The sequence below is a fragment of the Sturnira hondurensis genome, unplaced genomic scaffold, assembly GCF_014824575.4.
Source record: "Sturnira hondurensis isolate 20B ecotype Veracruz unplaced genomic scaffold, ASM1482457v3 Scaffold0002840, whole genome shotgun sequence".
In the NCBI taxonomy this organism is placed as follows: domain Eukaryota; kingdom Metazoa; phylum Chordata; class Mammalia; order Chiroptera; family Phyllostomidae; genus Sturnira; species Sturnira hondurensis.
In genome coordinates this window covers 20,710,405-20,735,142 of record NW_028075471.1, presented here as the reverse complement: position 1 = coordinate 20,735,142, position 24,738 = coordinate 20,710,405, and the positions used below count along the sequence as shown (strand labels likewise).

The 24,738-nt window shown below is 57.3% G+C and overlaps 1 protein-coding gene across 4 annotated transcripts; it reads right to left on the bottom strand.

The window, feature by feature from the left end:
- Positions 1 to 2: 2 nt before the first annotated feature.
- On the bottom strand, positions 3 to 23,715 carry CCM2 (CCM2 scaffold protein). Of its 4 annotated transcripts, none has more exons than XM_037041045.1 (10): positions 23,562 to 23,715; positions 8,918 to 9,091; positions 5,912 to 5,995; positions 5,425 to 5,608; positions 3,862 to 3,998; positions 3,109 to 3,244; positions 1,464 to 1,521; positions 1,085 to 1,187; positions 816 to 954; positions 3 to 489 (listed from the first exon to the last, which is right to left on the bottom strand). In XM_037041045.1, the coding sequence occupies exons 1-10, from the start codon at positions 23,589 to 23,591 to the stop codon at positions 209 to 211; spliced, it is 1,326 nt and encodes a 441-aa protein (XP_036896940.1). In that variant the 5' UTR covers positions 23,592 to 23,715; the 3' UTR covers positions 3 to 208. The 4 variants fall into 4 exon arrangements, with proteins under 4 accessions (XP_036896940.1, XP_036896939.1, XP_036896938.1 ...); XM_037041044.1 differs by lacking the exon at positions 23,562 to 23,715 and adding an exon at positions 12,598 to 12,681; XM_037041043.1 differs by lacking the exon at positions 23,562 to 23,715 and adding an exon at positions 11,082 to 11,622.
- Positions 23,716 to 24,738: the final 1,023 nt, after the last annotated feature.

Below are 24,738 nucleotides of genomic sequence, written 5' to 3'. Positions count from 1 at the left end.
CATTCACATTGCAGTAAACTTCTTTGGGTCTCTGAGAGTTTTGACAGGGATGTCGCGTGCGAGAACCACAACTGTCTGGGGTCCGGCCCACAGGTGGGGCCGCATGTAGGCGGCTCGGGGCAGCCTCTGCCCCCCAGTGTCTCCTTCACAGTATAGGGCGGCCTGGCCCCAGCCCTGTACGGGAGAGCCAGCCTGTGGCACCGGCCCCTCAGGCCGAATCCGGGTCCATGCTGCAGCCAAGTGCTTCAATGTCGTTGCTGATGTCCGAGATCATGCGGTCCCACTCGTCCCCCTCAGAGGGCACAGACTGGTCATCGGAGCTGCCCGCTGCCCTGTTCCCATTGGAGGTGGAGGTCGAGGTGGAGCTCATGGCCCGCCGGTACCGACCGAAGCTGTCAGTGATGATGCCGCGGCCATCCTTCACCCCAATGGTCTCCAGGAAGTTCTCAAAGTGCTGGCTGTCCTTCTCGGGGATGAAGGGCCGCAGACCTGCAGACACAGTGCACACCTGATCCCGCACATCCCACAGGCGGCAGCTCTGCCAGGATGTCCCAGGCGGAGAGACCAGGGCAGACCCCAAGCAAGGCACCCCCGCCGCCCCACTGCGCTTCCACCCCCTGGGGCTCACTCACTTCCAGACAAGACCAGGAGGATGCCCTGAGCTGGGGGCCCAGGGCCCAGGGCCCAGGGCCCAGAGCCCTCCACCAGCCACCATCGACCAGCCTGGACTCTGGGCTGCAATGGCGCACCCCCCTCCACCCAGTGACGTCCTCTTTAACCCCCAAGGCCCACACCAGCGCCACCCCCGGCCTCACCCAGCAGCAGGAACTTGCGGCCATCCCCATAGAGCCGCCGCAGGCTGATGCAGAACTCGTGCACCGAGGCCCCGTTGCGGTAGTCGTGCAGCAGTGCAGCGAACTGCTGGATCTCCTGTGAGGACAGCTTGGTGCGCAGCTGCAGGGAGCAGGCGGTGACAGGGAGCCAGGCCAGAGCCGCGCCTACCCTCAGGGACGCACGCAGCCCTCCGCCGGGCCAGGCACCCAGAGCAGCCTCCCAGTGCCCCCCCACATGGCCCCCCGCCTACCGTGAGCATGTAGTCCTGCAGCAGCTCGGCGGCCGTGGCACTCAGCTCACTCTCGCTGGCTGTCTTGGCATGGGGCACCGTGGGCACGCACTCAGGGAAGGAGCTGCAAGGACAGCCCTGCCCTGTACCTGCACCTGTGACCACATGTGGGGCCCAGGTAGCTCGGGGGGCAGGGTGGGTGACAGAGAGGGGCCTGCCATTGGGGGAGAGCACTGCTGGGGGGAGGGAACGACAAGATACAGGGAGGGACGTGGAAGGTGACCACCACAGGGTCTCACACAGAGTGATGACATCAGCAGTGTGACTTTGGGGAGCCCACTGGATGGACTGAGGGACTAGGCACCCACAGGGAGGGGCTGCGTGAAGGGCCGGAACTCACAAGGTGCTGGTGTCCATCTCATACGGCTCCTTCACATCCGCCTTGGTGGAAGAGTCGTCTGTATGGAAACACAGAGCATTGTCACAAGGTGGCATATGAACAGGGTCAGCGCTCAGATGGGGACTCTTCCTGGGGGCCTCATGAGGTTGGGGGTAGCAGAGGGCTCCCCAGAACGAAGGACAAGAAAAGGCCCGCCTGTGGTTTGTGCTCCCATCAGCAGCGTCCTTGCTTTCACCACATCTCCTCTGAGCTGCCAGGGTCGCCGTGGTAGCCCACGCTCAAATGAGCAGCTGGGTCAGCCCTACAGCTGGCCCCTGTCACACAGCTGACAAGGGCAGAGGCCAAGACCCACCCTGATCCCAGCCTGGACCAAGCAGAGGACAGAGACGGGCCGCTCGAGGCCAAGAACTTCAGACCAGTGAAGGGCCCAGCACAGCTGCTCCTGAGAACACACAGGATAGACCACAAGGTCTCTGAGAGCACTGTTGCGTGCAGGGACAGAGCTGAGGCAGGTGACAGAGTGTGGGACTGTGGGAGAGGACGGGAGGAAAACGACGCTGCCGGCAGCGGGAGCACTGTCAGAGTGGTGGGCGGAGGCAGGGCCCCTGCCAACCTTACGTCCCAGCCGGGGACCCGAGAGCACATTAGATGACAGCGTGCGCCGGGAAAGGAGGCGGCTCAGCTCTGACCCAACACAGGGTGCCCGTCCTGGGCTGCCTCTGCAGACCTCTCGGGGGCCCATGAAGCACTGCCTCCCAGTCAGAGCCCTGAGGACAGAGGAAGCCCCAGGAGTGATGAAAGGCAGGATGCGGCCTGTCCCTACAGCCTCAGAGGGACACACAGGGCAGTGTGGAGATGGAGCCCAAGGCACGCCGGGCTATCCCCACGCATAGCGAGGGATGCCCACATCTGAGCCGTGGGGTGTGGGGGCCTGTCAGTGCACTGAGCCCCCAGCACACACAGGGTCTCCTCGGGCAGCGGGCTCCCAGCCTTGGTGGGAGACCCGGGGAGGGGCAGGTGGGCTCTCTCAGCACAGAGAGGCCACACTGGGCTGCTTGGCCACCAGCCTCCTCTCTGTGCACCTGACTTGCAGAAGCCACGAGTCCTTAATAAACTTCAGATTTCAGAAGCAGCAGGTCTGGCTGAAGTGGGCTGTGTGCACGGGGGTGTCTTGTGTGCTGGCATGTGGGGTGTGGCGGCGCCCGAGAGTGTCTGGGTTGAAGCCTCCAGGGCTCCTGCACTCGCCCGTACCCCACACCCCACCATCACCACCCCCTGACCGAAGCAAGCCCAGTGGCCTGAAAGGAAGTCCCAATAGCCACATACGGCCCCTGTGCTAGGAGCCCCCTGGCCCCTGTTCTGAGTCAGGTGAAGTGACTGCAGCCACATGTGGCTCCAGCAGGGTATTCTCAGCCCTCAAAGTCACACCGGAAGCCACTAGGCCAGGCCTGGTATGGGGCACACACCTGTCCAGGCTGACCCTGCCAGTGACGTGACTGTAAACTACAGAGCCTGGAAACCAAGGTGTCGGCTCACACCTCCTGGCCCCTGGGGCAGAGGCAGCGACGTTCCTGTGCACTGGCAGCAGGAGAGCCCCGGTGGGAGAAGACGGGCCCTCCACTGCCCGCCCGCCATCATCACTCACCGCTGTGGAGGGACAGGTGGCGGGTGGGCGTTGAGGCCCCATCGAAGATGGCTCTGTCCAGGAAGTCGATGGTAGACTCCGTGTACACGATCTGGAAGACCTGCCCGAGCAGGGAGCACAGCTCCTCCGCGGCCACCTGTCATAGGGCGGAGCAGCACCCAGAAGCCTGACCCCTCGGTGCCGACTGGCACCAAGATCAAGTGTCCCCCAGGGCCAAGGTCAGCAGCCTGCCAGGACACTCCCTGTAGCTCCTCCACCACCTTTCCGGCCACCACCCATCCCCCTGTCCCAGGCTGGGGTACTGGGGACGGCATTCCCAACAGAGACCACGGGCTCCACATGCCTGCTGCTGAAGCAGGGCCCCCAGGATATGGGGCCATGTTGAGAGGGGCTTCCAGTGGGGACAGGATGGCTGGGACAGCGGCAATAAAGAGGAACTGCCTGGCTGCGTCACTGCCGCCTCACAGATACATAAATGACACGGGGCGGGGGGGCAGAGCAAGGCGTTCCTGGAGGCTGATGGCCCTCAAGTGGCTGATGGGGCCCCAAACCCTAACTCACTGCTCCCAGGAATCCACCCACAGGGCACCGATTGGGGGTACAAGGGACTGAGACCCCTATCACACAGAGGAGGGAGGGATGGGTGGGTGTGGGCGGGGCCTGGGCCTGGGCCTGGGTGTGTGGGAGCCTGAGCGTGGCAGGGGCAGGGCCAGCCTGGATGGGTGAGGGCTGGTCGGGCCCCAGGCTGCTGACCTTGGTTTCTGCAGCCAGGACCACCAGGCAGCACGCCTCCACAGGCACCACGCCACTCTCGGACAAAGAGCCTGCGGCGAGGCCTCGGGGACTTTCCGCACACAGGCTCTGGCTGGGGGAGACGCCAGGGTCCTGGGCTGGGAAGTGGACACCGCGTAGGTTAGGGGAGGCGCGGGCTCGGCCACAGGCTCTTGTGGGCAGGCCACAGGCCTCCCCCGCCTTGTCTGGATGAGGGCCAGCCTCGGCGGCACCCGCCTCCACGCTGCCCACCCTTCACACCAAGGAGGGTGACACCACCCTCCTTGAGCTGCTGACATCTGCACACAGAAGGACAAGCGGCTTAGGCCAGGACGGGAGATGGCCAGATTTCAGCTCCCTTTGATCTGCTCCACAGAAGGTACTGACAGGGTTCCAGGCAATAAACAGTGGGCTGGGGACATGGTCCTGACAGGAGGTGGGGAAACTGAGGCAAGGCGCAAAGGGCGAGTGAGGGGCAGAGTCTGGGTGGGGACCTGGACCGAGAGTCCTGCCCACGCACTGCGCCGTGGGCGTGGACGCACCCCCACCTTCACGGTCACTGTGCAGATTGGATGAGGCGAGTCCCATCACAGCCTCCACACCAGTTTGAGCCACAGAAACTGCCATTTCTGAGGACTGAAGCAGTCAAATAGCAGCAGTCTTCCAACCTGAGGACGTGCCATCACTGAGTAGACTCGGCGGGCACACGGAGGAGACACGGGGACAGGGTGGAGGGGCGCTTGCTCAGTGTGGGTGACAGAGCAGGGGTGTGAGGTGGGTGCGTCAGTCCATGTGTGAGAATTCATGAGAGAATGTTCGTGTGGGCCGAACAAAGGTGCCAGGTGTAGCAGCCCAAAGCCCAGGGGCTCTGACCAGGGTTGCCACAGTGTGGGTGCCCAGCAACACCCCTAGGCACACAGGCAGGCATGCCCTGACTGCCCCCACCCTAAAGGGCTGCCCGCGCTCCAAGTCAGCAGTGCAGGCGCCTCTCCCAGAGCCTGGCTCTGAAGAGCAGCTCCCTGCCCACTGACTACCGACCTTCCCTCTGTGCTGCCCGACACACAGCATGCGTGCATGGGGGGTGGGGGGCAGGGGGCTCTGGGGACAGAGTCCACGCTGCAGCACCAACCCTGGATCCCCACTGAGGGGCCCGGTGCCCACTCCTCAGGGCAGAGGCCGTGGCACTGAGGGCAGCTTGTCCAGGTGCCCAGTGAGGTGGCCCCGCCACGGTGGAGGGAAAGGCCAGAGAAAGCCCTTCAGCCCCCGAATGCTGGCTGTGCTGGGCGGAGGCCCTGCCAAGCCTAGATACCAGAGGACACCCCACTACCCCAGAGAAGGCAGCACTGGGCAGAGGGCAAGGCTCAGCACCTGTCCCCCCTGCTCCCCTGGGTCCTGCCCTCCTCTGGCTGAGACTGACCTCAGGGACAGGAGGGCTGCTTCTCAGACACTGAAGGCAGGGGTTGTCCCCAGAGCTCTGCCCCACACAGGCCCCTCCACTGCTGGGACGCAGCTGCAGCTGCCAAGGCCCCACTCCCCAGGTCGTACCTGTCTTCAGGACCACCAGGTGCGAAGCGTCGTCCCGCACGTAGGACACAGCAGCGATGTCATGGATGGGGACCCTGAGGATGGTGTCCTCGCCATCCCTCCAGGCCAGCTTGACATTGTAAGCAGACAGGCTGATGACAGCGTCATGCTCCTGGGTCAAGTGTCCGGGGAGCTGGTGGGCTCTCTGGAAGAGGTGACCAGGCATCAGTCATGCCGAGATGTTGGGGCCCCCTGCACGCACCCTGAGGGTGTCCCAGGAAAGGCCTGCAGACTAGGACCAATGGAGCGTGGGTTTGGGTGTCATTAAAATGTGGAGGCAGCCCAGAACTATGAGCCACACATCTGGGGACAAAGTCTTGTTCAGACTGAGGAACCAAACTTGATGGGATGGTCGTCTCTTACAGCCACAGAGGCCCAGGGTCAGAGGTTGTGGCCAAGAGGCGAAGCAGGCCATGTCAGAGGCTGGGGGTGGAAGGTGGTAACTTACCTTCGCATTGTCTATGAAGTGCAGGATCTCGGTCCGACTGGATGGGTTCAGGTACCCTGGGATAGACGTCAACTGACCTAAGTACTGAGAGAGAGTGAAGGCAAGGGCCATTGGGAAGGCAGTCAGCCATCAGGGCCTGGCCGCAGGCGACCCAGCCTCTCCTCCGCCAGTAGCCCATGGCCGGTTGGGCTGAAAGTGTGGCCCCTGGGAGGTGCCCCAGTTCTGGAGAAGCCCATGCATGGGGAGCAGGCCCCAATACAACAGCACCCCCAGCACCCCAGCCACAGCCGTGGGCCAGAGGCGAGGGGGGCAGACAGAGAAGTGCCCAAGTGCCCACAAGCCTGAGCGGGCTTCACAAGGGCCTGTCAGCCACGTGGGGGAGTCTGGGTGTGACACAGCGCTGTGTTTCTGCCACCGACACTGCTCTTCAGTTATCTAGTGTTCGTGGACGTCTTCCCGGAGCAGACCCTCCCTCCGCACCTGCCAGCCCTGCGCGGACCACAGATGCAGGGTCGCTGCCCTGGACTACCCTCCCCCATTCAACACCTCATCCTGTCCCCCCAAGAAAAACCCGACTAACTGAAAGTCGACAACTCTCCTTGGGTCCACTGGACAGTGGGGCCCAGATGAGGCTGAGCCCACGTGGACAGACAGACAAAAACCATGGGGCAGGTGTGTGGCAACAACAACTAAGCACAGACAAACTAAGCACCGGCTTTCATGTGAAATGTAAAATTTTGTTCGTGAAGAGACATGAGCCACACAGTAAAAAGGCAGCAGGACAGAAAATATTTGCAAATATCCTCTGTCTGATGTGGGAGTACCACCCAGGGTGCACAGAGAGCCCCGGAAACTTGACTACAGGGGAGTAGCCAACCAGGAGTTCTGCTGTTAAGTGACTTATTTTTCTTCAATACAGATGCATAAGCCCAAAGAAAAAAGAATAAAGGGTAAACAAAATGTAGTCCATCAACACACTGGAATGTGACTCAGCCTTAGAAATACGGAAGGAAGTTCTGATACCTGCTAGAACATGGCCGGGCCACGAGAACACGACGCCAATGAGAGAAACCAGAGCCAGGAGATGGTGGAGCCAGGGGCTGGGGGAGGGGAGCGAGTTCGGGATGGGACAGAGGGCTGCTCTGCAGGATGAGGAGCTCGGAGTCAGACTGGGCCACAGCAGCATGGCAGTGGGAGAGCGCTTAGTGCCACCAGGCTGTGCTCGGGCAGCGTCAGGATGGCAAGCTCCACGTTGTAGACATTTTATCACAACAAAAAACGTGTGTTTTCCCAATCCACCATCTGTGGTGGACCTGCCACCAAGACGCCAATTTTTGGGAAGACCCTTATAGGGAGGCCAGCATGCCCGAGGCCAAACCCTCGGGTACAAGAGAAAAGGTGGAGGCCCAGAGCCAGGATGAGGAAGGAACGCCTCCTGATCAGCAGAGGCTGCTCTGTGTTAGCCAATGACAACAGGAGGCAGGCAGACTTCTGACCATGGCATTCAGAGGAAGTCCCCTCCACCTCACGCCAGGACCCCGCAGTGGCACCCAGAAGAGGAAGGAGCCTCACACCAATTGGAGGAGCTCAGGCAGGAGAGGAAGAGGGCTGAGCCAGCCAGCCTGGGGCAGGACAGAGTGCACGGGGGCAGCAGCGGGGCAGCAGCGGGGCAGCAGCGTTGGCTGCGCACGGAGTGCCTTCAGGGGAGTGCGGTGCTGTGGTTTTGGTGGCTGGCCACTTTGAGACACTGTTGTGGACAACGTTGTCTAGCCTATTGCTTCGACAAACCAGAAGACAAGTCACTGTACACGTGTGAATAAAAGACATGAGCCCTGGCTGGTGTGGCTCAGGGGACTGAGCCCTGGCCTGCAAACCAAAGCATCACTGGTTCAATTCCCAGTCAGAGCACATGCCTGGGTTATAGGCCAGGTCCCCAGTAGGGGCGCATGAGAAGCAACCACACACTGATGCTTCTCTCCCTCTCTTTCTCCTTCCCTTCCCCTCTGTCTAAAAACAAATAAATAAAATCTTTAAAAAATTTTTTAAAGACATGAACTAACAAAAAAAAAGGTAGTTTCCTATTGTTTTCTAAAAAAGGTCACAGTTTTACATTTTACCTTTACATCCACACTCCACTTTGAGATCATTTCATGTGAGAGGCAAGCCAGAGGGACTCATTTTCTGCCAACCCTTCCCATGGACCTGGAGACATGTTGGGCGTGCCCGTGTGGGTCCCTGTCACTGCTACTGGTCTGGGTCAGCCCCCCTGCTGACCCCTTGCACCCTTGCTGCCGTGGCTCTGAGGCCAGCATGTGAATTCTCTCATTTTTCTCCTTTTTCAAAACCATTTTGACTCCTCTATGCTGTTGCCTTTCCACATAAACTTTAGAACCCTGCCAGCCTTCTGTAAAGAGCTGCTTTGACCCTGAACCCCAGCATGGGGAGGGCTGGCACCTCGTCCAGGCCGCATCTCCAGGCCCTGCGCTTAGTTGGCATCCACTACCCAGACCTGCAGCAGCTGTCACAGCTTCGCGTACTTCTCAGACACAAGCCGGCACACATGCTGCTGTCTGTGTGTGGGCGTGTTGCTTGTGAGTGATGTGAATGGTGTCTCACTCTTAGTTCTGTGGCCCAGCCCCATCGGCTCCCTGTCCAGGGTCACAACTGCCTCCTTTCCCATTCCCCGACCTCTTGGTGGGGTGCCTCATTACTGACCTATTTTCGCTGTACTGAGTCTAGCAGGGAGACCGCCCAGAGGGCCCCGGGCACAGGTTCAACAGGACCCTGGAGACCTGTGTCTGGGCCGAGAACACAGCACACAGAGCCGCTCTTGCCCTCGGCCCAGGAGCCAGAACACATGGCCAACCAGAGAGAGGCGCTTGCCACCGCAGGGGGAGCCAGGAGGGCCCGAGGACAGGAGTCAGGGGCTGTGTACACCAGCCCTCACACACAGCCCCTCGCCTCACTGGGGGATGGACAGGCCCGGTGGGCCGGGGCAGCACTGACCTTCACCTCCTTCTCGATATAGTCGCTAAGCAGCCTGTCGGGCTCCACCCGCTCCGGCAGGGACAGCACCACTGTGTGCAGGGGGCGCCGCTCCGTCACCTTCTCATGGGCTTTCTTGTCTCTGCCCTTTTCACCTTTGAGGAAGACGCGCTTGAACGGCGACACGATCCCAGGCTGCGATCAGAGAGGCAATGGCTGCGGTTACTGCCAGCACGGCCCCCACGCAGAGGAGTGGGCTGCATGAGCTGTGGAGAGAGCACCCAGACACCCACGTGGTGCACTGGGCCTTCACCTGTGTGCTGACACTTGGAAGGTCAGGTGCCAGTTCCCAGTGGACAAGAAGAGGGTGGGAAGGAGGCTCCCCCCAGACCACAGAAACACCGAGTCCTCCGACCTCTGGGCTCTGCAGGTCACTGCACTCCAGGACCTGAGAGGCCCGAGCAGGTGCAGCCAAGGCTGCAGTGCCAGCAGCCGACAGTGAAGGCCAACCCTCCCTCTCCTGCGGCAGTAACAGATCTCGTGCCCCTCTGTACATTCCCCCCCAAGCCTGGGTTACCTCCTGCCCTGGCCAGGTCTGGGTGGCCCTGGAGGTTCACCCACAGCTGCAGCAAATGTGCACAGCAAGGGTGTGGCAGGTGAACCAGCGAGCCACCTGTGGCTCCAGGTCCGTCTGTCTCCCTGGGAGCTGCAGGAAGCCCGAGTGCTGTGGGCACACGTCTAGCCCTGTGCTGTCACCCACACTGGCACCAAGGGTCACTGTTTCCGGTCATCCCCAGGGATGTAAAACCAGAGAACACAAGCACCAACAGGCAGGAAACCACCAGACACGGGGAACCAGGAGCTGGAGGCCACACCAGACCACAGGGTCACCTTCCATCCTCGGAGGGCCCCACAGATGATGGCAGCAGGACCTGCAGCAGGCCCAGCCCTGCCAACAGCCCAGAAACAAACCACACTGCACCTGAGCAGTGGCCATCAACATGCTCACCAGCACTCGAACTGCTTCTCCTCTAGAGGGAAGTTGTGTCATGTACAAAGGCAGCATCCGGACTCACTCTCCTACCTTGAACCCCCCTCCTGCCCCGGGCAGCCCCTCAGGGCATCAGTAAAAGCTGGTTGGTTAACACGCACCTGTTTGGGGCCCCTGAAGACTAGGCCCCAGGAAGGCCCTGCAGAGGTCACAGCTCCACCGGGGACAGAAGCCCACAGCAGGTGGACAGGCCCTGAACTGGGGATGAGACGCGGCCAGGGGCCTACATGGTAAGCAGAGTACCAACCGGCCTGTTCTTAAGGCGCTGCTTGGGCGGCCAGCCTGAAGGTGAATACAGTGGCCCTGGGCCCCCCACCCCTGGACCCCTGACCCTGAGGCTGAGGGATCTATCCAGGTGAGGAGCCAGCTACCCCTGCCACCACAGTCCACACAGGACAGCCGGCCAGCACGGACTCAGCTTTCCCAGGAACAGTGAGCGAGAGGCCCCCTAGCGTTTGGGCTGATGCTCGTTCGCATGTGAACTTGTAAAGGGAAGTTCTAGCTGAGAAGCAGAAGGAAACACCCGGTTCCAGTAAGTGGCAGTGAACTGATGCACTGGGAGACCAGCAGACCAGCATTGTGGTCTGCACCAGTGGCTGCAGCCCTGTAATGACTTAATTCTACCACATGCCCAGGTTCGCCAGTGCCAGAAGGGCCTTGTGACTTTTGACCCAGAAAGACAAAAGGACCAGCCCAGCCCCAGAATGAGCCCGATGCTCCGGATGGAGCCCAGGCACCACGAGGGGCCTCTGCAGCAGCTGCAGAGGCCTCGGAAGGAGCAGGGCACAGCTGCGCTCAGACCTGCAGAGGCCCGCTCCCGCCTCCCCTCACAGGGGCTGAGGATGAAGTTCCAGGTGTGGGTAGGCGGCAGTGAGTGTGCTCTTCCTGACCTTTTTCCCCCTCGGTTACTTTCCAGTTCAGGTCTTGGGTCGTCGTTGACCGAGAGTCCACACATAGACTCTGGTCCCTGGCAGCTGTGACATCTGCGGCTCCTCATTCCCGAACTCGGTGGTCGAGCCAGGCAAGCCACCTGCAGGCCAGGTTCTCAGACCCCAAAGACAGCCAGGACCCCCACCCCTGGCCTCAGGGCAGGGCCCAGGCGCACCACCACCCTGCGCCCTGCCCTGTGCCTACCTCGCTCTCCGGGGGCCCACCCCGCGGGGCATCTGCTGGAGGAGGGGTTCCCGTGGGGGCACTGTGGCTGCCCCCCCTGGGCCGACAGCTCCCATGCATGCTCTGCCGTCTCTGCTGTTCCAGTGAAGGCACCGGAAGGACGGTGACCACAGCTGCCATCAGCTTCCGGCTGAAAACGCGACGTTGGTGGCAAACCCGAAAGGACGCCAGCAGGCCCCACGTCTCCCACCTCAGTACACACGCACAAGTGTGCACTGCCTTGTCACACGTTTAAAAGCCACCTGTGTGTCTTTTCCTGTGAACTGTCTGTTCCCACTTCCTGCCTGCTTTTTCTCTCAGGTCATGGGTTTTGGTTCTATTTCTAGGAGAGCCTTATATAAAGAATATTTACCTTTCACTTTATAAGTTGTTAATATCTTCCCTGATTTGCTGTCTCTCACTTCTGTTGATGTCACCAGACCATGGGCACCGCCCCACAGCTTCTGGGCTTGAGTGATGGGGAAGCAAGCTTTCTCACCTCCCTGGTGGTCACTGCAGAGTTCTCCCCACTTTTCTGTGTATAAGGCTTGTCTATTCTTATTCACATCTCTGAGCGGCCTGCTGTCCACCCTGCTGCTGTCCATGATGAGGTGGGTCTAATGTGTCCCCACCCCATCCCCAGCCCTGCTTCTGCAGGGACAGACCGGGTGGTGGTGGCAGCGGGGGTGCTGTCCACGCCCAGGTCCCGGGGAGTGAGCCCGTGGCGGAGTTCCGTGTCGGTGGCAAGTGCTGCACAGTCCCTCCTGCCCTTCTGTTTCAGAGGTGCTCTGGCTGCTGTGCCTCGTTCCAAACACCAGTGAGCGTTAAGTGGTCTAGTTCCAGAAAGCGCCAGGTGGCACTCTCACTGGGATCACACCAGAAATCAACTCCAGGAGGGGGACAGTCATGCGCCGCCATCACATCCCAACACCAGGTACTCTGTTTCCCATCTGTTTTGCAGGAGTCTCCTTCCGAAAAAGACCCCTGGGAGGTGGGAAGACCCCTCCTCCTCAAGACAAAACCCAGATACCTCCGTGAGTGGGCAACCACAGGCCTGACCCCCTGAAGGCTGGGCAGGACCTCACCTGGTCACCACCACGAAGGCTGCAGCTGTCTGTACCAGCACCTGTGCCACCTGGCCGGTACGTCAGGTCTGCACAGAGTCTGTCCTGCGCCCACAAGGAGCAGTGCTGGGAGCAGCCCAACAGCAGCCTGGCCCCCAGGGACAAGCGACTAGAAGGGACCCATCTGGCCAACCTGACCTTCACTGTGCACAGGCAGGTGAGCACACCAAGGCAGCCACACAAGAGTGGCACACACAGAGGCCTGGCACCTGCCGAGGGGGAGGACCAGCAGGCATCGCACTCCACCCTGGCTTCCTAGCGGACACACCCTGAGTGCACACTCGGCAGAGGCACAGGCGTTCCTCATGCCATTCTTGCAGCTTTTCTAAAGTTTGGAATCATTTCAAAATAAAATGACATTTAGAAACACGCATCAGGTTTCTGGCCAGGCAGTTCAGTGGTTGTAGCATCATCCTGACATGTCAGCGGTTCAGGTGTGATCCGCAATTGGGGCACATACAAGTCTCCACACACAAACATGTCTGTAAGTGGAACAACAATTGATGTTTTTCTCTATCTCTCTCAAATCAGTAAATTTTAAAAAACAAAAACAAAACTCCCCAGAAATGGTACCACTGACGGCTCCTTATAACAAGTATTAAAAAACAATAGGCCCTGCTGCTGAAGCTCCGTTGGTTGGATGTCATCCTGCAAACTGAAAGGTGGCCGGTTCGATTCCCAGTCGGGGCACATGTCCGGGTTACAGGTTCAACCCCGAGTCAGCACACATTCGGAAGGCAACCAATTGATGTTTCTCTCTCATGTGGATGTTTCTCTCCCTTTCTGCTTCACTTACCCTCTCTCTAAAATAAAATTTAAAAAAATCACAGTGGGACTTCGGGAAGGATCTCCAGAATCAGGGACTCAGCTCCTCGGCCTCCTTCCAGGCGACTCCATTCCTGACTTACCTCAAGGACGGCCCCTGCCCTGCCTGGCTCTGCATGTGCCTGAAGCAGCGAGGGAAACAGTGCCCTCGGAGGAGCGACTCCGCAGGTGGGGGTGGGGGGCAATGCAGTCAGGATGCAAGCTGGCAAGACCACTGCCCTCCGTCCCCTGAAACAGCACAGGGCTCTCTCTACCTCGTGGCACTAAGATGTCCCCAGACAGTGAGGGAGATTCTCCAGGAAGCACAGTGCCCAGTGGGCAGGAAGGGAGCATTTGAGACCACCAGGAGGAAGCGCGCCGGTGGGCGGACATGGAGCAGGGTGTGCGCAGAGAAGGGGCAGGAACAGCGTACGTGATGGCTGTCTCCAGTGGACAGGGGCTTCTCATTATTTTTCCTTGAGTATATTTTGTTGGGGTTTTTTTTTGAGATATAAATTTTTTAAGAAAGAAATTTTAGGGGAGGGATTTAGAGGAACATATATAAAGGATACATGGACAACAACTGAGAAGAGTGGAAATGGGAGGGAGGGGGGAGTATGGGGGTGGGATGGGATGGGAGTAATAGACAGAAAACTGTACTTGAAAAATAATTAAATTAAAAAGTTGGAAAAATAAAATAAAAATAAAGAAATTTTAAGTTCATTTTGAAAATAAAATCCAAAATTATCAGCAACTACCATTTTCATCCACTGGCTGGGCAAACACTCCATTTGCTAACATGCTATGTGAGTAAGGTTCCTAGAAAACAAGCATTCTCATTAACTGTTGTTCATAAAAACCGGAAAGATACCAAAAAATAAAATGAAAGCAAATTTTTAAAGAAGAATACAAACTGGTGCAACTGCAGCGGCATGGGCAGTTTGCCAGCATCTGCCAAAACGACAGCTGAGTGCGAGCAGAGTGCACCTCGGGAGCCGACGCCACAGACACACCCGAATGCAGGCGAGGGCAGCCACAGGCTGCATCTGCATTGCCAGTCGGAGCAAACAAGCTGCTGTGAGAGCAAGGCACAGTAAGCCACAGGAGAAGGTGCCGTTCAGCCTTGAACGGAAAGAATGACAGGTCTCCCAAAGCTCAGTGGAGAAAAAAGCCCCAAGAGGCGCCTGTCAGGGAGTGGACAGCCCCAGGGTGCCTGCACAACTGGCAGCAGCGAGCGCCACGGCAGCCCAGACTGTGGCTTCTAAATGCCTTCCCCACGGAAAGCAGCCAGAGCTCCAAGGAACAGCGAGTGCTCCGTTCAGGGCCAGGACGCAGCATGGGAGCAAGCGTGAGCAAGGGCTCAGAGGGTATTACATCAGCCACTCAGTGAGGCGTGTGGGCTTTCAACATGGCTGCACCGTCTCAGAGACGGTCAGGAAGCAAGCTGTGTGCGGTGGGGCTTCTACCACAATGAAAATCGGAGGACACTGAGATGGCCTAGCGTGCGCCCCAGAGCTGAGTGTGGGGCAATTGGAGCTTCAAGTAAATAATTAGAGTGAAGGGCTGTAGCTGTGAGTAAAGTAAGAATAAGCAAGAATGTGCAACGGAAAAACTTGACCACAGGCCACCACAGGCACAGCACCAGCAAGGGTCAGGGTGGCACTACTGTGGGGGTCCAGGCCCGAGATGAGGCTGGACCAACACTACCCTCCTGGCAGAGCTGGTCTCAGCAGGTGAAGCTGGAAATGGAGCAGAGCCCACAGGGTCTTCCACAGGTCGGGAGAGTTAGCAGCGGGAGTCGGGTGGACGTCTGCGGGCTGCTCCTGCAGCTGCCATGTACTTTTAAAGTTATTTCAACAGACAGGCATTAAAAATCGATTGTTTCCAGCAAACACGCTGTCTGTCACGTTGGGTTGACAGCACGCACAGGAGTAGCTGAAATAAAGCAAATGTGTGTCGATGTGCCAGGGGAAGTGTGAGCAGAACGACACTGCTGAGAGGCCCCCATCGACGAGAGCTGGCACAGCGTCACTTCACGACCTCACAGGGACAGGGCGCACACTGTCGCCCAGAGGGAGCCAGCTAACAGGCACTTCACAACAGAATGGAGCGCTGAAAATACGCAACCCAGAAGACGACAGACAAGGAGGAACAAAGCACAAGACGAAACCGAAAACAAATAGCAAAACAGTAGACGAACACAGCCATATCAGTAATTATACTGGCCTGATCGGCTTGGCTCCAGGTGGGGCATCATCCCACAAAGCAAGATCACTGGTTCATTTCCAGTTCCCAGTTGGGGGCGCACGACAGGCAATGGATCCAAGTTTCTCTCCCTCTCTTCCCCTCTCTCTGTAAATAAGTTTGCAGAGAGACAGAAAGGGAGAAAGAGAGACAGAAAGAAACATCAATGTGTGGTTGCCTCTGCGCACCTACTGGAGACCTGGTCCACAACCCAGGCATTTGCCCTGACTGGGAATTGAACCTGCAACCCTTTGGTTCACAGGCCAGCACTCAATCCATTGAGCCACAGCAGCCAGGGCAAAAATAAAATCTTTTTTTAAAAGATTTTATTTATTTATCTTTAGAGGGGAAGGGGAGAGGGAAAGAAGTATCAATGTATGGTTGCCTTTTGTATGTCCCCTGCTGGGAACTGGCCTGCAACCCAGGCATGTGCCCTGACTGGGAATCAAACCACAGTTGTTTGGTTTGCAGGCCCACACTCAATCCACTGAGCTATACCAGCCAGGGCAAAATAAAATCTTTTTAAAAAATTATACTAAAGGTCAATGGCAGAAGTAGTGAGAGGAGATAAAGTGAGATGTGACAACTACCTACACAACACACAGTTTATAAAAGATGTAGTTTAAACACAGAGCTACAGACATTGCGAGGACACACCCTGCAAATGCGCAGCACAAGAAAGCCAGTGTGGCTACATTAATATCAAACGGAGTAGATTCCAAAGCAAGGAACAATATCTGAAATAAAGATAGCTGTTTCATTGTGGAAGAGAGTTGTTTCAAAGAGACACAGCGACCCTGAATGTGCATGAACTGAAGAACTGAGCCTCACAAACACATGCAGCCCAAACTAACGGCACTGCAGGGAAAACAAACCCGAAACGGTAACTGGAGGTTCTTTTTTTTTTTTAAGATTTTATTTATTTATTTTTAGAAGGGAAAGGAAGGAGAGAGAGAGAAATATCAATGTATGGTTGCCTCTCGTGAGTCCCCCGCTAGGAACTGGCCTGCAACCCAGGCCCGTGCCCTGACTGGGAATCGAACTGTGATCGTGTGGTTCACAGGCCCGCGCTCAATCCACTGAGCTACACCAGCCAGGGCGGTTACTGGAGGTTCTAACCAGCCCCCAGAACCAACAGGATCTGCAGGGAGCACACACCAGGCAGAGGCCAGTGGCAGGAGGGCCTGCTAGGTGCATGACTGTCTTGAAGGAGAGGGACAGCCATGTGAACACTGCGCCTGAAATGTTACGTGGTGTGCTTGAGTGTGACATTGTGATGTCCCAGAGTTACGTGCCTGTGATTTCGTGATAAAAGATCTGTAGCAAAAACGGCATGCATTTGTGCCAGACCCTGAGTACAGTCATCACATCACCTGGCAATTCTGTCATCAGGGGTCTACCCAGGAAATGATAATGTGCCCACGCTGACCTGCTCGCAAATGTCCCTGCAGCTTCTCCTAGTCACCCCGAACTGTGGGCCATGACAGGTCAGTGGAGAACCAGCCATGGCAGATGCACAAAGAACACCCCTAGCATAATGCCCGTGAATTGGGGGGAACCCCAGAGTGGGCTTCTGAGTCAAAGGGGCCTTGCCCAGAAGGACACTGCCATGTGCATCCGTGCACACGAATGCCTGGGGCAGGTGGCTCTGACGCAGACGGACTGCTCTCGGCAGAGGGGGGCAGAGGGGACAGAGCAGTGGCTTCCCAGGGAGGGGCCTCCTAAGAGGCACAGGGACTTCCTGGGTGATGGCAGGGTGTAGGTCACACAGGTGTGTGTACCTGTCAGAATTTAGCTCACGTACACATATGGTGGACGTATCTTGCAGCAAGCGACAACTGTCACCAAATACTGAGCTCTAGTTAATGAGTGCCTGCTGAAATGGCAGACCAGGTGAGTCTGCGTGACAGGCGCAGGAAGGCGAGGTGGGTTGCTAGGTTGGGGGTGAGAAGGGCCGCACAGGGAAACACCAGGGCAGCAAATGGGATGGATACAGGTGGTGGGGGGACAAGAATTCAAAATTTTCCATAATGACATGGAGTAGGGCTGGAAAAAGCAGACGGCAGCTGTACACTCCATCTGCAAGGAGGGGCTGAGACTCAGCATTAGGGGAAGGATGTGGAACTGAGCCTGAAGCGGCCCGACACCGAGGGTTCCAGGGGCAGGTCAGCCTTGGAACGCAAAATGGGAGAGGTATTTCAAGTGACACGGCGACTGGCAGCAGTGAGAGACAGTCAGAGCCAGAGCATTTCCTGACAGGTGACAAGGAGGGCAGCATACCTGACATGCAGGGCGGGTTTGTTCCTTTGTTGAAGGAACAAACTGCACCCCACCATGTAAGCAGAACGTCCCAAACCACTACATTTCTGGGGAAAAACTAGCATGGAGTTTCAAACTGTAGATTCAGATCAGTAACAGTTTCTCTCCTACGTCACGAATAATGGCAAAGGTGAGATGGCCCCCTCCCACCCGTGAGGAACACCCATACCAGGTTTTGGGGAGCAGCAGCAATACTTCGGTCAATGTCCATCCATCTTCCTCCACTTTTCAGATTCAATGGCTGCTCCCCCTCCTGGGCCACAAGATCCCCCGCGCGTGCCGCCACATAAGCCCATAAGCCTCGAACAAAAGCCCGATTCCCAGCTCCTACTTACTAGGATCACACTCACTGCGCTCCTCTGCTGCCAGAGATCAGGTGTCTAATCTCAGCCCCACGGCCACACTGCACAGGCACTGAGAAACCGCGACATGCTGCCACCAACTCAGGGTAAGAACACATGTCTTTGTGTTTCTGCTCAGTAGGCAACTCCCATCTCAGCTCCCTCAGCCACTAGGACCTGGGAAACCTGAGCACTGCTCCTGCCTGGGGAGTCCTGGCACGGCACTGCCCACGGTGCTCAGGGCAGGGACAGCGCAGAGTGCTGTGGCGGCCCACCTCTGAGTCACCTCACGGTGTCAGAGGCAGCTGTGGAGACCAGGTCCTCAGACCTCCAGGCTAGAGACCATGTCCCAGCCACAGTCCGAGCTCAGGGCCACTGCACCAGATTCCTGTCACATCAGCCGGGTACCCTGGGCTTGCTTTGAAATCACCCACTGCCCTAGGCCACCAGGACCGAGGACCACACACTGGGGCTCCTGCAGCCAACAGCCCTACCCTCCAGGGCTACTCTCTGGGGTGAGTAGATGGGCCTTCTCCCAGCCTCACAGGGTCCACCTGCTGCATGCCACCCCGGGGTGGCCCTTTGTCCAAGCTTCCTCTTCTTTTTTTAAAAATATTTTATTTATTTATTTTTAGAGGAGAAGGGAGAGGAGGAGAGAAATATCAATGTATGGTTGCTTCTCAGGAGTCCCCTGCTGGGAACTGGCCTGCAACCCAGGCACGTGCCCTGACTGGGAATTGAACCGCGATCGTGTGGTTCACAGGCCGGCGCTCAATCCACTGAGCTACACCAGCCAGGGCCAAGCTTCCTCTTCTGATAAGGACGGAGGTCATATTCGATGGGGGCCACCCCACTGACCCCATCTAACTTCATCTCCCAACAGCCCTGCTGAGGTGCTGGGGGCTAGGCCTCCACACTGGAATGTGGGGGAACACGGCCATCCAACTCACTGCCCCCGGGAGCAAGGGCGGCTGCATTCGTGCACCTGATCGGAGCTGTCATGCACTAGTGTTGTGTGAGGCTGGGGCGCGAGGGGACATCACAAGATTCTCTCTGCACTTGGGCTCGATGTCTCTGTAACTGAAAGGCTCCTTACTCACTCTCTAATGACCCTCTGCCTGTCCTCTGGGTCCCGTGGCGAGTCTACGGCCCCAGAGCTCCCTGTCCCCAGCCTGTGTGCTGAATACGCAGTCAGTGCTGGGAAACAGTCCTTGGAGAAACAGATGACGAACTCCAGTCTCTTCGGCTGTGCTGAGGCGCAAGCCTGATGCCCCTCGGGCCTCACCCCACCTCCCCAGCTCTGCAGGTTGCAAGGTGGCCCCCACGTCTCTCTTGACACACAATCACGGCCTCTGTGCGTGTTAGCAGCTCACTTTTCGAATGAGACGCATTGCCCTCAGCCCTCTCCTCGCTGCACAAAGCATGTCAGTGGCATGCAAGGTGACAGAGAAGGTGACTTCAGGCTGATCAGCCAATCCAGGCTTAACCGTGGCTCCTAACTCAGTAGCAAAGCAGATGAGCAGGGCAGGGTGTGTTACTGGCACCAAAGTAACTGCAGGGGCAAATGTACAGGGTACAGAAGGGGCTCGTCCCTGACCCTACTGCCCAATGCTGCCGGCCTCTCCCTCTGGAGCAGTCCCGCTGCAGCGCTGGTGCCAAGAGGAACGTTTGCCTGGCCACCAGCCTCCTCTCAAAGGATGCTCCCAGAAGTGACAGAGCGAGAGAAGGTCCCCATGTGAGTTCTAAGTCCCCACTATGGAGGTCAGGAGGTCACAGATGCCAACAGAAGGGGAGCAGGGACTCAATGCTTCCTTATGTTGAAAACTAATGAACACATGACACTCTGGTGGGAACTCTCCAATAAACCAGAGCGTGATGAGCCTGCCATTTGCTAGTCACTCTGAACCCGTCTATGGGCCACCTGACCTGGGCACCTCTGCCCCACTCCTTCAGCCTCCTCGCCCTGGGGCACCACATTGCCACCAAGAATCACAGTGAGCCTGGCTGGTGTAGCTCAGTGGATTGAGTGCGGGCTTATGAACCAGATGAACGTTTGATTCCCAGTTTGATTCCCAGTCAGGGCACATTCCTGGGTTGCAGGCCAGTTCCTGGCAGGGGCCATTTCCCAGCAGCAGTTGCATGGGAAGCAACCATACATTGATGTTTCTCTTCCTCTCTCCTTCCCTTCCCCTCTAAAAATAAATAAATAAATATTTTTTAAAAAAAGAATCACAATGAGGAGTACACATGAGCAAAGACAAAACAAGGCATGGAGGCTCAGAGTTACCTCATGAGCCCATGTTACAGCTGTGGGATCAATTTAGTTATGAGAGCAATTTAGCAGGTCATGGCCCACAGTTTCATTAATGAAAACATTAACAGTTTTAAGCAATCAGAGCACATGGCTTGGAGGAGGTACTACTTCCAACTTCCATTCCAGCTATACAAACATTTGCACACATTAGCACACTGTGAAGGCGAGGGACAGCTACCTAGGACTACAGTCATGAAAGTTTAAAAGGTGCTGGTCTCAGTCAATCTCCTGGTGCTCCAGATGCCACCCAACAGGAGAGCAGCAGGTACAGGGGCTGGTGACTCAGGGCCCATAATCTTCAGGACTGTCTTCTCCCCACTTTTTATATGGAAATTCTCAGAAAATTCACACAAGTACAGAATAATGAGCAATGGGCACCAACTGCCAAAACATTTAGCCACCTCCCGTTTCTAGGGTGAATACCAGCAATCTCACAAATCCTGTAATCTCACCTATAAAATCTCAGCATCTCCAAGACTGGAACATGGCAAACCCAAATGTCGAACATGAGAAAATGAATGACCCCTCATTGCCATCTCAGACCCAGTCCTACATTTCCAGGGCGCTGCACACCTGTTCTTTTTGAAGACTGCAAATAAACTAGATCTATGCAGAAATGCTTCACTTTGTTCAGGCTGAATTCCTGGCCAGCCAGGGAGCGACCTGCAGCCTAACAGCAGCCAGGGCAGGAGAAGCCGGGACCCGAACAGGGTTGAGCCAGGTGGTGACTTCCCACAGTGGTGACTGCCCACGGGCTGCAATCCTCCAAGGAGTCACACATCTTTATAAAAATGCACGCAATCCAACTCAAGTGTGCAGCGACGTTTCTTACAAAAAGGAGTTACATCCTGACAGAATGGTGTCAAAGTTCACAGGACTTTCTGTAAAGAGGCAGGTTTATTCTCTAAACTCCAAATTAGGACTTGTGGTCTGCAAGGCGCCAGTCCCTCGGAGACCTCCAGGCAACAGTGGCCCCAGTGGGCCCAGGCCACTAGCACCCAGCACACATCTCTGTCCCCACGCTCACCCCAGGCATGCTCACAGCCACCCACCTCCCGGCAGGCAGGCTCCTCCTGCATCCCCATCACCCAGCAGCTTCCAGGGGAATGGCAGGGCTTCTATTCACTCTCATCCTATATGCCAGCGTGGCCTCAGAAAGGACAGGACTGTGCCTGGGGCCACCTTATGTGAAGCCCACTTGGTTCTACTGGTTCTCTGGCAGCTCGCCGCCCCGTCAAGGGCAATTGGGCCATGTTAGAACATGCCCCAGCAACTGCTTGCTGAGTAGCAAGGCCAGTATCTGAGGACCTGACAGGGCCTGTGGTCCACGCTTCTAAAGGGTTAAGTCTGCATCTTGTGAGGGAACTAACTTGGGAAGAGAATTCAAAAGTACAGCTGTACTTTCATAAAACTCTTTGGTCATTACTTCTGCTCTTTCAGCTTGAACCTGTGAATGTTTTAGAACAGCATCTCTGGTTAGTTTGCTGCACAAAAACGACCTAACACCAAGTTTCAGGAGTTGGAGGTGACCTCACATCAAATGGGAGAGCAGAGCAGGAAGGTTGCACAGACTTGCAAGTGGCACAGAGCACTAGGAAAGTGTGCTGAGTGGTGGCCTGAATAGGAACCCCTGTCCCAGAGCCCTGTGCAGCTGCCTGTGGGAAAACGAACTGGGGCGGTGGCAGAACAGAGAAAACACTCGCTCCTGCCCAAGGCAACTGTGTATCCTCTCACAAGACAATGAAGCTCCTCTAACAGGCATTGGAATCCATCAGCAACCTTCTCTGTACCTACACTTTTCCACTGACCCAGCTCTGGAGTTTATGAATTTACTGGTTTTTCATTTTTAGTCCAAAAGCTTGGGAATGTCTGCTTCTTTCTCTTTCAATGTTGCTAAATGGTGTAACATTCCTAGCAAAGCTGATAGGAGGTTAAAAGAAACCCAGTCAATCCCATCCTGCCCCTATGGGCGCTAACCCAGTGACTCTCCTGAGCAGAGAGGAAGGGTGTTTGGCCTCACTGTGGAAGACAGTGGCAGGGACTGGTGCTCTGCTGGAACTGAGCTGGCGGGCCCGAGTGCTGGGGACAGGCCACCTCCTGTACAGGCCTGGGCCGACACGGCTCTCTGTGACAAGGAAGGAGGGAACTGACTGAATTCCTTCTAGGGCCTTCTACCAGCTTTGGTTCAAAACTTAGGGCTTGCTTGCTTTGCAGTGGGCAGCATTCCCCTGCAGACTCGTGCTTCAGGCTGAACGGCTTCCTTGGGCCGTCTTCCAGACACAAACATTTGTGTTTTTGCAGGTTATTGCTGCCGCACTGAAGCTCGATGTGCTGCTCACAACACAGAACAAGCAAACACGGCGAAAGAGGCAGCGCCACACAACCCCAGGCAGGGGGCACCTTACAAGGCAGGTGGCAAGCGGCTCAAATGATGGACACAGCTGCCTCTGATGTAACATCAGAGGACTTAACCATGGTTTGTTTCACACTGGAACATGAAAGTACGTGCACGCACACGTTTACTAAACCAAAAATGATAGGGATGACACTTAAGCAGGTTATAAAGCCTGTATTTGAAAAATATACATTTCATTGAAACCCACTTTCCATTTTAATGATAGCTTCTCCCACGTGGTTATTTCGGTCTCCTTAAAACGTTGAGCTTCTTTATCAACCACTCTACCCCGTAATTAAAGCCACATCTTAAAAACTACATAAACTGAGGAGCCTCTTGCACTATGTCCCAATTCCAGTTGCGAACCTAAGGTCACTGAGATCATTCGGATGGTGTCAGGCGGAGAAAACCCAACCCGTGAACCGGCTGCACCTGGGGCGCAGCTTCTGGTTTTACTCGGAATCCAAAGCTTGAAGACATCAAGCAGCCAATGGTCATACCTAAACCTTACACCCACTGTCCCTAAGGTTTCAGCCCTGGGAGACTTTCTGACCCGCACGCAGGACCAGCTCCTCTGAACCCCTGGGCAGTGCCCCGGGACAGGCCATGTGGAGAGCCTGGGTTTGGGGGAGTCACTGGCCGGAAGGGGCGGAAAGGCGTGGCCCCTTCCTCCCCCGCCGCGCCGCCCGGCAGAGGACCCCCTAACGGCATTGTCCCGGGGCGCGCCTCCTACCCTCCGCGGGGACCCGCTCCGCCACCCACCCGGCCCGGCCTGCCCGCCACGCTCACCCCCGGCGTGTGCGCTCGGATCGCCCTCCGCGGCCGCCCGGCGCCGGCAGACCGAAGGCCGGCCCGCGGGAGCCTCCCTGTGCCCCGGAGCCCGGCCCTGCCGCCCCCCGCCCGGCCCTCCGGAGGACGCACCTTCTTGCCCTTCTTGCCCTCCTCCTCCATGTCGCCGCGAGCGGTCCCCGCGGCCCGGCCCGCCCCGGGAGCCCCGCGCCCCCCGCGACCGCTACATGCTCTCCCGGGCCCCGCGGCCACCGCGGCCGCGTTCCTGCTCCGCCCGCCCGCCCTGCCGCCGTCTCCGCCCGCGGCCGCCAGGGGCCGTCCGCACCCCGCACTTCCGGGCCGAGGCGCGGCCCCGCCTCCTTCACGCCCCGCCCCCAACCTTTCAGAGCGGCGAGGTCGCGCCAGCCCCGCCCCGCCCTTTCTGAGCTGCGGGAGCGCGCCTGTCACGCCCCTATTTTGCCCTCAGCCCGCCCATTGCCTCTCGGAGCCGCGGGAGCGTCTCTTGCTTTTCGATTCCGCCGCCATCTTTACGACTGCTAACTTCCCGGCCTGCCTCGCGCTCAGGGAGGCCAAGCTCAGGCCGACGGGAAAAGCTAGGTGGGGGCCATGGGGCGGGGCCCTGCAAGAAGGACGGGACACGTGGGAGGAGCTAATAGAAAGCGAGCTGGCCTGGGGAGGGCGGGGCCTCAGAGGATGAGGGGCGGGGGCAGCTGGAAGGGCGGTCCTAACAGGAAGGTGAGAACTTGGTTTCATTCTCTGGTTTATTAAACCTGCCATCTGCCAACCCGGGGTAGTCCGCCTTTTTCTTCAGCGTCTCCCTGCCCTCCATGTTGGCGGACAGTTTCAAGTTACACCCGGGAAGCTCCCAAGCCTGCAAACTCACACGTCCAGACCCTATCTGAATGAAACAGAGTAAATGCTTAACAGTCAGCTAGAATCGGGTGATTTGCACAGTGCAAACTGGAGTTGGCAGCAGCAGGCCCACTATCTTGCCAACTACACCAAGATGCCAGCAAGAATCTTGCAGCACAGGGTGTAAACCGACACCACACAAAACGATGTTTGTCTCGACTGTTTTTTTCAGTAAGGGATCCTATGCCAGCTGCCAGTGTATTGCCTCTCGGCTCGGCATTCTCTCATTTCCTGCTCTGCGGGATGGAGCTGGGCCCTTGAGCACTCTTCTGCCTGCAGAAGATGCTGGGAGGTCGTGCGATTTGGAGTCAGGTGCCAAGTTGGGCCCTTGCCTTCCCAGGACTCCGGAAGATGGTCAGTTAGGGCGCCCGAGTCCTTGGGAAATATTTCCGGGTTG

Bases quoted from the DNA above. Each gene is read 5' to 3' on its own strand.
- CCM2 (XM_037041041.1), bottom strand. From the start codon at position 9,452: ATGTACAGAGGGGCACGAGATCTGTTACTGCCGCAGGAGAGGGAGGGT. The intron at 5,609-5,911 runs GTAAGTTACCAC...CACCTCTTCCAG, and splicing joins ACTTCATAGACAATGCGAAG to AGAGCCCACCAGCTCCCCGG. The intron at 955-1,084 runs GTAGGCGGGGGG...TGCTCCCTGCAG, and splicing joins TGCAGGACTACATGCTCACG to CTGCGCACCAAGCTGTCCTC.